Raw genomic sequence first — 15,855 nt, 5'->3', positions numbered from 1 at the left:
ACAATAAAATTCCCCGACTCAAGACGGTTTTTTTTTTTATACAGCTTTACTTTTCTCCAAATTTCTTGAATATTTCAAAATGTTCCAATTTCCAATCACTCATAAAGGACATTTTGGGAACTATTATCATCCTTTACAAGCATAAAACAATGGGGTAAACGCAACGGTTTTCCGACTTCCGGGCTTTACACATCAAAGCCGTTTCCGGCCACTGCTGGCACAGTTCCTACACTCACACCCCCAACCCTGGGCCTCCCAACTGCGCACTCCCGCTCATCAGCGGGAGGGCGTCTAGGCTATCTGAAATGCTTCGGACACTGAGACAGACACTACACACTCGCTGCCTCGCACCCGTCGACGGGAACGCGCAACCAAGGGGCACAAAGGCTGAAGCGCAAGTACTGGGACGCGGCCCACATGTCGCAAACCAGAAACGGAAACAACGTTGTTGGGTGAAAACCCGGAAGTCTCGCCTCCTCCATGGCATATAGTCCATAGTAGGCCACGCCACGGGAACTTTCTGGCCCGTAGTTTTTATAGTCACAAATTTTAATGTGAAAGGACTTTGTCACGTTACCGTAAAAAATTGTGAGTTTCTGTCGCTGACAAATGATCAAGAATGACTAAGAACTGAGCGAGAATTTTTTTCCCCCACTACTCAAATGTTTATTCATATACATTAACATTGAGATCTCAACAACAAAGCACACACTGATATGGCTATGCTGTGAAACAATAGTAATATAATTTCTATGCACTGTACATGTTAATATTTAAATCAAGAAACCCGGGAAGAATTTGTTCAGTGTAAAAACCTTCACCATATCAATACCAATATCAAAGATGAAATGGAGAGAAGCAAAATATGGATTACAAAATAAGGTGTGTGTGTGTGTGTGGAGGGGGGCGCTGGGGGCAATATACTGTACTATGAAGTGTGTGTTGGGCCATCATGGGCTGTCAGAATGACCTAAAATGTTGTTGCGGTTGAGTACAAAGCACCATAAAATTGTGTTGAGGAAGCAACAGGTCTAACTCTCCTGGCAGATAACTTCATTGGTCACAAAATAATTTCCCTGATGCTGTCAGTAGCCTTCTGAGATATTTATTTTTCAAACAGTTGCTCAACGGGATAAGACCTCGATGTCTGCAGAAGCCGTAGCGGAGTTGCTATGCCTGCAAGTTTCACTAAGGTTGTTCATACATTACTTTTCTTCTTTCTCATCTGGACAATCAGTGTATCCTTCATACTGATTTGGTGCTATGCAAAGTACACTACGTGATTTCATAGAAACTCCTGCCGGAATATTGTTTTATTAACCAAAATAAAATGATTTATAGTACAGATATTTTTCTTTTTAAAGTCTTACTCTGTGAACCCCCCACAAACACTCAAAGTGCAATAGATTTATTTCTGGTTCTTCAGCAGTTCATCAATCTGGGTTTTGAACATGCTCTTGACATCTTCAAGGTCCAGCTTCAGCTCATCTGCTTCTTCAGCTTTTTCTCCATACATCTGCAAGATGGTGTTGTGCCTCTGCTCCAGTTCCTGAAAAACAAATTAAGCCAAGTAGATCAATCTGTCAAAATCCCCAAAATATATGTTGTAGATTTGTGTCTGTTAGTTCTCACCTTGAGTTGAATTCTCAACTTGGGGATCTCTGCAACCTGCTCCTGCATCTCATCATTTTGATTGGTGAGTCGTACCAGCTCCTCTGCCATCACAGAGCGGCTCCTCTCCAGGCTAGAAATCTCCAGCTAACACGGCAAGTGTTTCACAGACAAATCAAACATGAGCCTTCATGTCTATATACACTCTTGTGTGTAATTGTGTTCATCGCTACCTGCAACTGTGCTATTTCGCCTTCCCTCAATTTAAGTTGAGACTGCATATTCTCTATGACGCTGGAGCCACCAGACAGCCGGGCGGCTTCATACAAGTTGGTCCCGCTCATCGACACAGACATGGTCCCACTTCCCATTGTATAGTCTAAAGAATCATCCTTTGGAGAAGAGTGCAACAAGTCAAGTACAACACATTAGTGATGCACCGAATATTCGGCCACCGAAAATTAGAAAAATATGAATTTTCAGCATTCGGCCGAAATAAAATTGGAGAAAATAGGATGTTGTGGTCACGCAAGCAAAAAAAAAAATTGCTGCAAGCAAGCGTATTTTTGAATTGAACGCCGGGGTGAGCGTTCCGCCTCAATGTTAATTCATGAGCAGTAGCCGAAAGTTAGCGTCTTGAGGCTAACGCGGTCGATGCTATTTCAAATCAGCGGCAAAGAATAATGGCAACGGCACAAAGTGTTAGCGGAAAGCAGTATCTTGATTTCCGTATGATGTGTGTGCGCCAGCGAGAGAAGAGGACGCGGAAGACAACATAAGGCAAGTATGTGCGTGTAGCAGCTACGCGCTAGTTTACAGCGATCGAACTTCTTATTCTGCAACTCAAGTGTCGTAGCAAATTGTTTGCTGCTGAAATGCAAAAAAAAAAAAAAAAAAAAAAACCCGTTGAATAAGCAACACGGCGCCCGGTTCCTTTACATGATAATTTTTTTTTCTTCACATGACCGAGACGAGAGCTGCGTTATCAGCAGCGACCCAAATCAATTGAAGTTGACGAGTGACGACACTCGAAAAAGTTCACAAAAGTAAAGTTTCATCTCCAGATTATTACGTCTAACAATGTACAGAAAAGCACTGTACTGTAACAAACGCAATGGCATGACACTGCAGTGTGCTTACTCTATGCTTGTGGCTATTCTCATTCATCCACATTTATTTCTCAATCATTACTGTAATATGTGTTGAAAATGTGGAGTGCACTGTAGCTAATGATGAATCTGAGTGATATTAAACATTGCTTTTTTCTTTTGATAAATTTGTAAAAAAAAAAAAATAATAATATATTTTTTTATTTTTTTGAGGCGTTTAGGTTTTCGGCCAAGCGTTTCTCATTTTTGGTTATCGGGTTCGGCCAAACATTTTCGTTGCATCCCTACTACACATGCAACTAAAACAGACCAAGTGGTAGCAATTTTTGCTTGTGTAAACACTACCAGTCAAAATTTGGAGACACATTGTCATTCAGTAGCGTTAGAAGTTTTTCTTTTTTTACACAATTACATATATAAATTAGAGCTTGTTAAAATAATGTTTTATGTACTTCTCCAATGTTGCACTTAGTGAAACATTGACCATATAAGAACTTGTATTTTGTTACTGCGCTAAGTGAGATTTTTGATTTTCTTAAATGATTTATTTATGATGAAATATTTAAATGTTTTCTTCTTAACTCATTCCCTCCCAAGGCATTTTTATTGAAGCAACCCCCTTCGCTTCGCTCCCGGCTGTTTTAAAGGATTTTGCAAGGCCCACAAAATATTGTGTTCTATTGCTATAAAAAACATAGAACCTACCAAAAAGAAATATTAGAGTCTCTTTTTTCATCAGGAGAAAGATATATATATTTGTATCTGTTTCCATTTTGCAGCAATTAGCATTAGAATATGGCTAAGTTTTGTCAATATTCACATTCCTGGTGAAAACACTGACAAAAAGAGCTTGTTGCAACATGGCCCTGGCTGATCTATTATACTCTGCTGCCACCTGCCGGCCGTTTATTTATTTATTTTAAGAACTACCATTGCTTTAAGCCACCTCTTCATGCCAGAAGCTGCATCAAAGCCTTCTGTATGCTTTTGCATAAAAAAAATAAAAAAAAACAGAACAGAAACAGAAAACACGTTTTTGGGAGGGAAGGACATAGTATTCTAAAACATTTTTACACGTTTTTGGGTTTGAATGAGTTAATGCATTGCCAAGGTATCGGATCAGCACATACTCAAAATCAAGTGTCTTGTACTTGGGTGGAAAAATGTGCTTGAGACACATACAACGTAGGGAAGACACTCACTTCACGTAAAATTATCTTTGTATCTCCACATAGAACTTTAACATAATTTAGTTATGCCTCCTATTTAAGTGGAGTTTGCGGAAACCATATCGTTAGTCTTGCTAGTTAGTGTACCTGTGAAAATATAGAGGAGTGCAAACCAGCATTGTCAGCTCCACTTATGGAGCTTGAGCGGGACAGTGAGGGCGTGGAAGAAGCTGGCAGATCATGCATTACGCTCTTCTGCTCCGCAACAGAAAAAAACCCAACAACATTAGAGAACATGTTTGAGATCACAATGGAAACAAATTCAATTGAATAGTGCAAACCTTTTCCTTGAGTGCCTCTTGTGCCAAGTAGTACTTTTTCTTCTCCTGTTCCACCTTCATTTTCTCCATCTCTAGTTGATTGGTAAGCAGCAGCTGGTAAAGGAGAAAGGGGCACATACTTTAAGTAAAGAAGACACCTTGTGGAGGACAAGAGCAATAAGTGGGGGGGGGGGGAGCAAAACGATACCTTTTCTTTCTTTGCTTCTTCGAGCACGCGATTGTGTTCTTCTTGTAGATTTGCCAACTCTATATGCTCTCTACATTGAAAGAAGTCAAAAGATGCTCGGTCAATAAAATTCAAGGCTAAAAGATTCAGGACACCATCTGCATTTTATCTACATTGTGTGTTCTTTACTAAGTGATATTTTGTCTTAATCTTTGCACTGAACTGCATTAATCCCAACGGATCAAATCTCAATGAAGCAATAGCTTCACATATAAACAATTGGGGAATTGTCTGAGTACTTCCATCCAATTCAACAATTTAACTCTTAAATCAAGGTTGGATTTTTATTATTTCAATTGTTACGGTTGTTGTCACGATCGAATATTTTTAGAATCGGTTAATCGACTAATCAGATTAATTTTAATGTTGCTTTTTTTTCTTCCTGATTACGGTTTATTCCAGTGATTGACGTTTATTTCGTACTTCGTATTCGTATAGTTATTTAAAAAAAAAAAAAAAGGGGGGGGTTATGTTGTACTATGCTACCAATTTGGTCATTGTTTTTGAATGTCATTGTCAATGTCAATGTAATTGAAATTGGCTTTGTCACTTCTTGGCACGTGATCCATCTCTGTGTATGTTTAGCTGTTTTATGGTTATGTTATTGTTTTCTTGTATAGTGTATTTGCTTGTTTTTGCTGTTTTATTGTTTTATCCCTATTTTTTCCCCTTTCCCTTAAGAGGTGTTGCCTCTTGTCAGGCCACAGTTGTAAATATGAATTTGTTCTTAATCTCTTTTGCCTGACTAAATAAAGGTTAAAAAAATAATAATCCAAAGTAAACACTGTTTGAAAATGTCTTATTTTGATTAAAGACAGAAGATATAATCAGTCTTCTTTCATGAAGGACTACAAAAATCTGTGAACAATTACTGTCGATTTGCTGAGATCAAAGGATTTGGACAATTTTTTTATTAAAAAATGGCTCCGAACGATTACTCAATTATTAACTCATTCACTGCCATTGACGGCTATAAACGTCCAAAAAATCATTTGAACTATTACTATTAGTTCAAAAAAAAAGTCCACTTTTGTTAAGAGTATGAAAACCTAGAATTGTATCTACAGCCAAGTAACGTCACTGTCTAAGTTGAATTTGTGTTTGTGATCCTTTGTTTCGGCAATTTGCTCATTTTAAGCAAGTTAAAACTACCAAACAAAGTGCCATTAAGCTACTTGAGTCACCTTTGTATATAGATTAATATTTGAAAGCTTGTGCTCCTATACGTCACTAAGCAAAAAAAAAAAAAAGTAGTTATGATTATGATGATGGGTGGATGTATCAACATAATAAGTTAATATAGGTTTTTAATCTGCACTTTACTACCTGCTGCTTTCATCTTCCAATCTTTCTCTTCTGCTCTTCTCAGTCTCCACAAGTGCCAGCAACCGGACCTTCTCCTGGCGAAGAAGGGAATTTTGGGACTCAAGTGAGGCCAACTGGCACTTAATGGAGAGCAAATCTTCTGTTGCTGCGCGTTCTTTCTCAACTGCAACGGCTAGTTGTGCCTGGGCTTCAACTGAGAGTACGAGAAAAAAAAGAAAGAGAATAAGATTATTTTTTAGGTCAAATCAGTTTTTCTGCTCTACATAGTACACCTGTTGTTAAATGCAAACACAATAAGTAGCGTAAAAACTTTTTGTGAAGGAAAAGTAACCATCCGTCAATCTACCTACCTATCTCTCTACACTCTACATATTAGGTTAGTTAGTAGTTAGTTTGTGGCATTCAATGTAAACAGACAGCAAAATAGTACAAGGACTAAAACAAACGCAATAGCGGTCTTAAAAAAAATTATGATTTACATCAAGAACTAATTTCATCAAGTTGGCACGGTGTTTTTCCCAAAATAATCACTCTGGTGCATACCTTGAGGTTTTATCCACACGCAGAAACAAATTCAACTCTTACCAAGCCTATCAGAGATGCTCTTCTCTAGTTTCTCCCAGGATGCCGTTTGTCCACCCAGTGAAGCTTGCAGATTCTCAATTTGACGCAGCAAGGGTCTCGTTGCTGAAGTAACACTTTCACTGAGCTCCTGGTTCCTTGACTCGGCTTCCTGGAGCCTCTGTGGAAGAAGATACGAAAAAGTGGCATAACAGGAGAACTAGCGTTGTAGAATCAGACCCAACATTACTACATTACCTTCTGTAATTCATTGATCTCCTCCCTTAAATAATCTTCTTTCCTTGCCTGCTGTTGCTCCGCCCTCTGGAGCGCCAATCTCAAGTCACTCACCTGCGCATCACATTGAGAGTTATTGAATGATGTTGGGCTCATAAAATTAGATTGACTAGTTTGGTGCCTTGCTCAAATGCAATCAACAATGCTATAGACTAGCATCTCTACAACAAATAGATGCAATTTTTGTTTGTCCACATCAGGACTAGAACCAAGATATTGAACTGTTCTTAATGATACTACTTTAGTCCTGAGTAACTTAGGAGAATGATTAAACATGCAATCTATTGTGCATTTCTTACTACTGTGTCAGCATTGACACATGACAATAGCGAACAAGCCAACAGATCTGATTTGTGTGTGACGGCGTGTCACCTGATTGGCTAGAAGCTCTTGCTGCACTTGGGCCTCCTCCTGAGCCTTTTCAAGGGCCATGCTTTGCAGCTCCCTGGCTTGTATCTCCCTACCCAGAGCTGCCTCTTCAACCTTACTGGCTCTGCTTGCATTGGCTTTGTGAAGTTCTGCTAGCTCCCTGTAAACGAAAAGGTGAAAGATGACCAAACATATACTACTCACAAAAAAAGCTCAACCTTTACATCACAACTTAAGTTTACCTTCTCTAACTTTTGCATGCACATGTCCAAGTGCTCAAAGTTTGCTTACAAGCATCTTAACTCATTCACAGCCATTGACGGCAATAGACGTCAAAAATTCATTTGAACTATTCATATTAGTTTAACATTTTTTTCTCTCCACTTTTGTTAACAAGAGTATGAAAACCTAGGAAAAATATGATTGTACATTTAGAACAGATATAACATTTGTGATTAATCGTGAGTTAACTATTGAAGTCATGCGATTAATTACAATATAAAAATAATAATCGCCCGATGCCCCTAATTTTTAATAAGCTTTTCTTAAAAAAAAAAAAAAAAAACGAGTATTAAAAAATGTCTAGGTTTTCATACTCTTGTTAACAAAAGTGGAGAGAAAAAAATGTTAAACTAATAGAAATAGTTCAAATGAATTTTTGACGTTTATAGGCGTCAATGGCAGTGAATGAGTTAAGGTAGTCCCAAATATTCAACAGAATCAGCGTAAGATTATGTTTACTTGTAAGAGTTATCCAGAGCGGCCTGGAGACTTCTGTTCTTCTCAAGCAGCTCCTCAGAGTTTGTCTGTAGCCTGCTCTGCTCCTTCTCCTGACGCTCTACAGCTGAGTTCAGCTTCTTGATGTTGTCCCTATGCTGCTTCTCCACTTCTTCCTTCTCTTCCAAAACCTATATACAAATTTCAAACCCCAAAAATATATCACTTTAATCCAAAAACATTTTTTTTAACTGACAGTACAGTTCTTTTTTCTGAATGTGCTTCATTCCTGGTAGCACATTTTTTTTAACATTGACCCTAACAGTTCAAATAAATGTTACTAGTTAAGTTAATGAAAGAATCAAGGATGAAAAACATATTTTTTTCCATTTCCAAAAACAATACATATAACTAGCACCTATGCGTATAAAACAAATAAATGTTATTCTTTCTTCATGAATTATGTCTGTTATAATTTTGTTTTGTATTATTAACAAGGTTATTTTGTTTTGGGGAAATGTAGAATGTTCCATCAGTTGCAAATGTACCCCTGCCTAGTCACATTTCATTAGAATTGCAAATTATTTAAGAAGAAAACATTTTTTTTTTAAATAATTGCAAATTCACCTATTCACAGATTTATTAGGGGAACTTATCCTTGATAATTCGCTGACAAATTGAGCTCTTCACTGCTTTGTGTTTTTTTTCTGAAACGCCCAAATGTGCCAAAAGATGGCAGCAAAGCCATTTGATGGAGGAGGCCTACGTTTCCATAAGGAGCGTTTCTTCTATGTGCACTTCCACAAAAAGCCGTAAAGATTGACCATCACAATTTAAATGAAACATTTACCAGCACATTGGTCAATCTTTTTATGCTCATTCTTGGAACCAACATAGTACAAGATGAAAGCCCTTTCTTATACAAAAGTAGTTTGTTTGTTCTATAGAACAAAAAGGAAAAACAAAGGGTATACCCTTAGTTTTTCTTTTATTGCGACAAAAAAAGCATTTCTATAGGTTTTAAAGGGTGACATTTTTGCCGAAAGGTTTGCAGCACTGCACTAACTCCCACCTGCTGCAGATGCCTGAGCTCGTCCTCCGCTTCCTTTATTTTCTTCTGTTGCTTGGTGACTCTTGCGTCACTGTCCTTCTCCTTCGCACGCAGTTTCTTGATGATGTTACTATGCTGAAGCTGTTGCTTGGACAACTTTTCACCTGTAAGTGAAATGTAAACAGGCAAACATTTATCACTCCTGAGCAGCATTTCACTCACAAGATGTATGTTGAGTCATGAGCTCAAGCAAGCATTCATATAGATGTGATTTGCGTTATCGTCTGTTGCGGTTTTTCATTTTACCAAGAGATACTTTTATTCTAGGACTTCCCCAGTGAGGATAAGTGGCACAGAGAATGGATGGTTGTTTGACCTGTACCTTATGATTGGCTGGCGACCAGTCCAGGGTGTACCCCATCTCTCACCCTAACTTGGGTAATGTTCTGCAGCTCACCCGTGTTCCGTGGCTAAGCGGTAAAGAAAGTTTTGGAGCCAGCTTATGGGCTGTTGAGCCCTTGTCTGACATTGAAAAAGCACTTCATACACACCATACTAAATAACTTCTGCAATAAATTGTTGAGGGCAGACTGGGGAAATGGGAGGGCAATGTTCCAAAACTATCTGGCCAGGCTAATTACATTAAAATGCTTATGACAAGGGAGCATCAAAATTATTTACAATCAGATTTGTTAAAGCCTCGTGAATCATGCTAATGCAGTTGGTTATAAAGTCAAAGTCCCAAAATAAAAATACACATCCAAGTTAAATAATTTTGCATATTGAGGCAATCAGCTGGCCTTACATTGTCATTTAAAATTACAACAACAATAACAGAACAATAAAAACTATGTAAGACACGAGGCAAAATGTATATCTTCTGTGCTTCTCATTTTGATTTCATTCAAGATCCTGTTTAGAGAGCTCGGGGTCAATCCCAGATGACTTGGAGAAATAACCCCAAAAATGTTTAAAGCAAGAATACACTGCATGTGTCAGCACTAGTACTCATTATTGTGTTCAGGGAAAAATAATTACCGGTAAACGAATACTTCAACATAAGGGCAGCGACATGGCAAAATCATTTTTAGCTGCGGAATTGACGTAGAAACTCAATACACGTAGTGCCTTGGATCTTGAAGACAGCTCGCTATTGAACTGTGATGGCTGACAGATTAACATTAGAAGTTAAAAGTGAACTGTGTCAAGCCTATATTTGCTGTATGTAGTGTTTGTAGTACATTTATAGTACTTACCCTCTTCTAGCAGGCCTCTGATCTGTTCCTCTTTCTCTTTAATAAGCTCCAATGAAACACTGGAGTGAAGTCTTGAAGAAAGCTCCTCTCGCAGACCCTTAATTTCCTGTGAAGATACGCAAACCTTGAAACAAACACTTGTGGCAAGCTGTAGATTTTCCCTATTAATAATACTGAGATGATTCTAGTATTTGGATAGAAAATTGATCAATTCAATAAAATGTATATCAAATCAAAATTACCTTCTTGGCTATATCTCTCTCTTTGCAAGCCAGCTGAGCTTTCCTCTCAGTGTCTGCTATGCGCTGTGTAAATTCATCCTTTAAGGACTGGACTGTTGAGCTCTCCTCCTTCAGAGTTATAACTTCACTGTAAGGAGAAGACACATATAAGTGAAGTGCCGAGGTCACCAACTCCAGTCCTCGACAGCAGATAACCAGCATATTTCGGATGTTTCCCTCTTCAAAACACACCAGATTCAAATGATCAGCTCATGAGCAAGCCCTGCAGAAGCGTGATAACGATCCTGATAGTTTGAATCAGGTGTGCTGGAGGAGGGAAACATACAAAAACATGCTGGGTAAGTGCCCTTGAAGACCGGGGTCGGTGACCCCTTCATTAGTGTAAAAGCTCAATATTTTATTATTTAGTATTCTATTTAAACCCATTAAAGGGGAAGTGAACCCAAAATATGTTCTTTATAATATGTTTCATGTGTCCGCCAATAGTCCAAACACGGCATTCTGATTAATATTGCGTTTGTGGAAAAAAAAAAAAACATGACATCACAGTTGCTCAGGTTGAGGTAAGAACCAATCACGGCTCAGCTTCAGAAAACAGGTGAACTGTGATTGGTTGTTACTTGAGCCCTGAGCAACTGTGATGCCATTTTCAGTCGACAACAAGTGGCAAAATGGCCGCCCTCTGAATTGGATAAAAACGGCTGGATTTTGCTGCTTAAAGGTATATTTACGGATCTTCTCGAAAACGTCAATTTGTCACTTTTTTAAAAATGCGCATGAGGAAGACCATCCTACCAGCTCTCCTGCTCGTCCGGGGGAAACGCCTATCAAATGTCGGGAACGTGCGGGCTCATCTTCTTCAGTCTCTGCAGCCGGATGTCCTTTTCCGGCTCTCAGACATTTTCAAAGTATGGTTAGATCGGTGGAGCTACAATGATGAATGTCCAAAGCTCAGCGGCTACATGCTACAAACACTCGAAGTGCGCATCCGCAGCTAGGAACGAGCACGCACAACATCGTTACGGCAGACTGATTGACGGCATCGAGAACTAACCATTAAGATGATCCACCCGGACGACGCAGCGACAAAAGATCCTTGAATGCACCTTAACTAATATTCTACGAGCATAACATCAATCAGAATACCATGTTTAGACTAGTGGGGCTGCATAGAACATATTATTGTTTAGAATTTCAATTGAGGTTTGATTAATTGTGAATATAAATTCGCTGAAATGAATTTAAAATGAAAGAAAAGTCAAGATTGCAGTGACGAGAACAGAAACAACCCTGATCCTGCACAGTATGTTACGAGCAATAAAACAAAAATAATGTACCATGAGACAATATCAGTGATGAGGTCAATTTCAGAGCTTTCTAAGGCAGAACATTTAGTGTCAATGCCCAATACTCACTCTCTAAGATTGTCACACTGTTCTTCCAGTCGAGCCTTGTCCTTGCTGACTACCAGCAGCTGAGACTCTCGCTTTTCAAGGCGGCTCGAAAGCTCATTAATAACCTACAACAGCACAAATTACCGTTTACACCTGAAATGTTTTGTTTAAATCAATGACTTATATATAAAAAATATATATACAAATTTACCTTTTGAAGCTCAACAATCTGAACTGTTGAAACACCTTTCATCTCCTCTGTGATTGGTGAAATTACCTCTTCTTCTGCATTCAAGTTGAAATCAGACTGCGCAACGTTTGCCACGTTCGCCCCCGAATCCTGTTCCTGCTCAGCCAGCAGTTCAGGCTGCTCACAATTCACAGGCGTTAAGCTCCGTCCACTTTCTTCCATCTCGTCCACAGACTGCTTCCTCACGGTTCCAGTGAAACACTCTTCTTTCTCCTCTTCCATCTCATTTGTACTTTCCACTACTTCACCTTCTTGCTTCTCACATTCACCTGATGGAACATCTGTTGGAGGAGCAGCGCCCGAAGTCACAGAAGCGAGCGTCCGACTCCCAGGGATCTCATCATCTGAGTTAATCTCACTGACACTCCGACTATCCAGCGACTGTACACTGAATGAATCAATTCGCTCAAATGCATCTGAGGAGGAACCACAACTCTCTGTGAGTTTTGGATAGTCTTCCAGGCGAGTGAAATCTCCACAAGCAGATGCGGAAAGAAGTTGGAATGAGCCATTCATCAAATGAAGGCTAGCCTTTCCTTCTCCTGTCTCTTGTCTGGAGCTGGCTGAGCTCTCACTCAACACGCTCTCATGGTCCAGAACTTCAATATCACTGGTGGTGGATGTTCCTGAAGAGAAGGCACTAACTGGAGGGGAGGGGGTGTCACTCTGACGGTCTTCTGTCTTTAAATCTTTCTGCTCTAAATGTACATCCTTTGAAGATTGGGAGGCTGGTAGATCTGAATGTTTAGACTTTTTAGATTCTGCAGAAACTGTACAAGGTTCAGGAGAATCTGAGGGGCTTTTCCCAACCGGGTATTCTGTCTGAATCTGTGCCCACTCTGTAATACAGTCAACAGAATCTTTGGTGACAGAGTTATGTTTTCCTCTGCTGGTATTGGCATTTGTGTCATCTGGGCTGCAAGTAAGGTCACCACAGTTTTCAATGGGAGAAACTGGCTGGAGGAGAATAGTGTCCTGATGCAAGCTTTCAAGCTCCACCAGTTGGCTATCACCACTTGTCTGACATATGTGAGTCGAATCAGCAAACACTGTCTCTAGACTCTCCAATTCTTTCTTCATCAAAATATTTATGCTATTATTTAGTTTTTCCTCAGGCTGGTTCGGAGTTTTAGATGGGGGTACAGAAACTACCTGGGATGTGGTGATGCATTGCCCATCTCCAGGTGGAAGGAAGGCACTAAAAAAGTCTTCAGATTCATCCACAACTGTGCGGGTGACAGGAGTAGTTATGGCCACTGAGGTATTCAGAGTTAAAATATTTTCTTCAGGTGGTGCTTCCCACTGGGTCAAACCCCATCCGCCACTTAATGACAACTTTTCAGGCAATGTCACACCTGACAACAAAAATAAATGAAGTGCGCTTAAATACACAGTTAACATTAGATGCAAAACCACTGTTCAGTAAAACCTACCGTCATAGGGCATTACAGTTGTGTCACTCCATTGGCCGTCGTCTTCCTTAATGTCCAGAACACGATCGATTGATTTCTGAGCTGTTGTCAGTGCTTGTTTGGCGAAAGTGGACAGGTGAGATGCGTTAAACCAACTCATCTTGGCCACTAACCTAGCTCCAACTTGTTTTGCGGATTTAAAAATAAATCATTGAATACAGATTAGCCGAGTTAACTTGATCTACATTTTTGCCCTCGGCGATTGTCTGACGTGACAACACTTCGTTACATCAAAAATAGTTTTGGTCAGACTTGCTTTGTTGACAGATCAATGCAACACTGCTAGCTAAGCTAGCTAAAGCTAGTACGGAATAGCATTTGTCATGAGATCGCAATAAGTATAGACGGGAATCTCGAGAGCGTCGGTTGAATTGGATTACTTCATTAGTCGGCTACCAGAGTCTTCAAAGCGAAAGTATCATCATAATAATCCAGTTTTTCCGTTTGTTTTGGTCGCTCTCAGCTGGTGATCTCGACGCTTTAGCGATGATGCTACTTCCGGTCTACGTAGCAGCATGATGTCACTGTCTGGGCTGGCTGGCGGCTCCGGGTGCGTTTGGATTTAAACTCCCGAGTAGGCACTGCTTCATTGCGACTGTTCGGAAACAGAGCATTGCTCAACTTTTACTTCGGTTATTCAGATTCAGAGTGCCCTGAAAAAGCTGAGCCCAAGCGCCCTAGACGCTCCTCCTCAGGAGACAAGGAGCGCCCAAAACAAGGATGGGCAACTATGCTGAAGACGGACGCTACTCGGACCAACATAGAGAACCACACACTTCCGAACCAGACGTATGACATATGACAAAAACGCATCTATAGATATGAACAAAATACTTGCATATTTGCAAAATCCTGTATGTGCACTTATTATATAATTTTTTTCATAATGCATTTTTTATTTATGTATAAAATATCCTAACCCAGCAACAAACATTTTGACGCAAACAACAAAATATTTATACTGTGATTTATTTATGTATTTATTTTTCCGGTGTAAAGGGCTCTCTTACATATAGATTACCATTCAAGGATGACACAAAACTAAAGCCATATCGCTAAAATAGCAATCAAACGAGCTAATAGCAGTTTTAGCTTTGTTTTTGTTTTATCTCTTGATTATCTTAAGGTCATCCACAAGACATCAAAGTTATATTTAGGATTATTTATTTTGTATTATCATTATTTTGTATATAAACAGGATATAATTATCATTGGCCATTCACCACTGAAATCAGCGAGTGCTTCCCCATTTTCTGCGATGCCCTTTTTTGTCCTTAACACATTGTCAAGGTATCAGGACTCGGTAACAGGTCCTCAAAATTATATGACTCGGACTCAAGTGCAAAAAAAAAAAAAACGTGATCGGTACATGCCTAAATTTTATTATCCGTCCGTATTATATATTTGTTGTTGTTTTGAATGTAGAGGACATTTTGCTGTGAATATTACAATTAGCATAACATGGCCTGGCATCAATAAATGGTATTTTTACTTATAAGAACAAAAAGTGTTCCTTTAATATTTGTATTTGGTTGACCCTGATTTCAAGGTTTCAATTAACCAACATGAATATGCAAAAGCAGAGATTCCAGCCATTTTCCTCAAAACTTTGAGGCTGACGTGCTAACCACTCGGTCACCTTGTCGCAGTTTAAGTCAATTTTGTCGCAGGCAAGTGGTTGCAGGTGGCACCCCCAAACTGGGTCTTAAATTCCTGACGGCGCCTCTACCTTTGTAATTGCCACACACAAATGAATTCTAATCTCAAGGTCAATTGATTTTAATGTTTGCACAAAATAACCAATAGGGGGCAGCATCTTTCTAGTTGTTTACTATCATTATTATGTCTGGTCACAGACTTCAAGAAAATATAAAGCAGTACACCTTTTGCAGTGAAAGTATAGCATTAGTAATTCCATTATTATTTCAGACAGCAATGTAGGCTTCTAGCCTCAATAACGATATCCTTTATATGTTTTAGTAATTAAATAACAGTCGGAAGGAGATTGTACAACAGGAAAAATACCACTTTTGCACCTAACATTTATCATGGGGCAGTCATTTGTCCAAATGTCCAAATGATCTATTATAACATAATTTTATATGTTACTCTTATATTGTACATGCAACAAACAGTGAGACAAAACAGCTGTGGAAAATAAAGAAATACAATGAAAAGGCACAATAATGTTGATTTACTGTGTTGGGCTGCTATCAGAGTGTAGAATTACATGAGGCATTTAGTGTGAATGGAAAACATAAAATTGAGAACCTGTGATTAAGCTTAATGGCTTTAGCAGGGAGGATAGCTCCCACAAGTATGTGATTTACTGCGTCGGCATTGAGTTAATGAACCTTTGTGTTTAATTTCTCATTCCACAATGATTAATGAACCTGAGAGAGACTTCTATGCATTTTAATAGGCATGCAAATTCTATTCTATTCATTCTATGTGGTGGTCTGCA

At 39.2% G+C, this 15,855-nt stretch overlaps 1 protein-coding gene across 1 annotated transcript; it reads right to left on the bottom strand.

The window, feature by feature from the left end:
- Positions 1-1,283: 1,283 nt before the first annotated feature.
- Positions 1,284-13,973, bottom strand: tmf1 (TATA element modulatory factor 1). Its single transcript, XM_086087858.1, has 17 exons — positions 13,353-13,973; positions 11,881-13,274; positions 11,691-11,794; positions 10,276-10,402; positions 10,034-10,139; positions 8,799-8,941; positions 7,751-7,917; positions 7,013-7,169; positions 6,602-6,694; positions 6,368-6,524; positions 5,783-5,975; positions 4,418-4,487; positions 4,231-4,323; positions 4,037-4,144; positions 1,845-2,003; positions 1,633-1,758; positions 1,284-1,549 (listed from the first exon to the last, which is right to left on the bottom strand). The coding sequence occupies exons 1-17, from the start codon at positions 13,489-13,491 to the stop codon at positions 1,409-1,411; spliced, it is 3,477 nt and encodes a 1,158-aa protein (XP_085943984.1). The 5' UTR covers positions 13,492-13,973; the 3' UTR covers positions 1,284-1,408.
- Positions 13,974-15,855: the final 1,882 nt, after the last annotated feature.

The sequence above is a fragment of the Leptonotus elevatus genome, chromosome 10, assembly GCF_054856555.1.
Source record: "Leptonotus elevatus isolate MCC_2025b chromosome 10, RoL_Lele_1.0, whole genome shotgun sequence".
Taxonomy (NCBI): Eukaryota; Metazoa; Chordata; class Actinopteri; order Syngnathiformes; family Syngnathidae; genus Leptonotus; species Leptonotus elevatus.
Note: the sequence above shows the minus strand (reverse complement) of the source record. Positions and strands in the feature narration are given on the sequence as shown.

What these genes read in the sequence shown, in the direction of transcription:
- tmf1 (XM_086087858.1), bottom strand. Translation starts at nt 13,491, where the DNA reads ATGAGTTGGTTTAACGCATCTCACCTGTCCACTTTCGCCAAACAAGCA. An exon ending in TTGGAAGATGAAAGCAGCAG is followed by an intron (nt 4,488 to 5,782) that starts GTAGTAAAGTGC and finishes CTTTCAATGTAG; the next exon opens with AGAGCATATAGAGTTGGCAA. An exon ending in ACTCCTCTATATTTTCACAG is followed by an intron (nt 2,004 to 4,036) that starts GTACACTAACTA and finishes TCTTCTCCAAAG; the next exon opens with GATGATTCTTTAGACTATAC.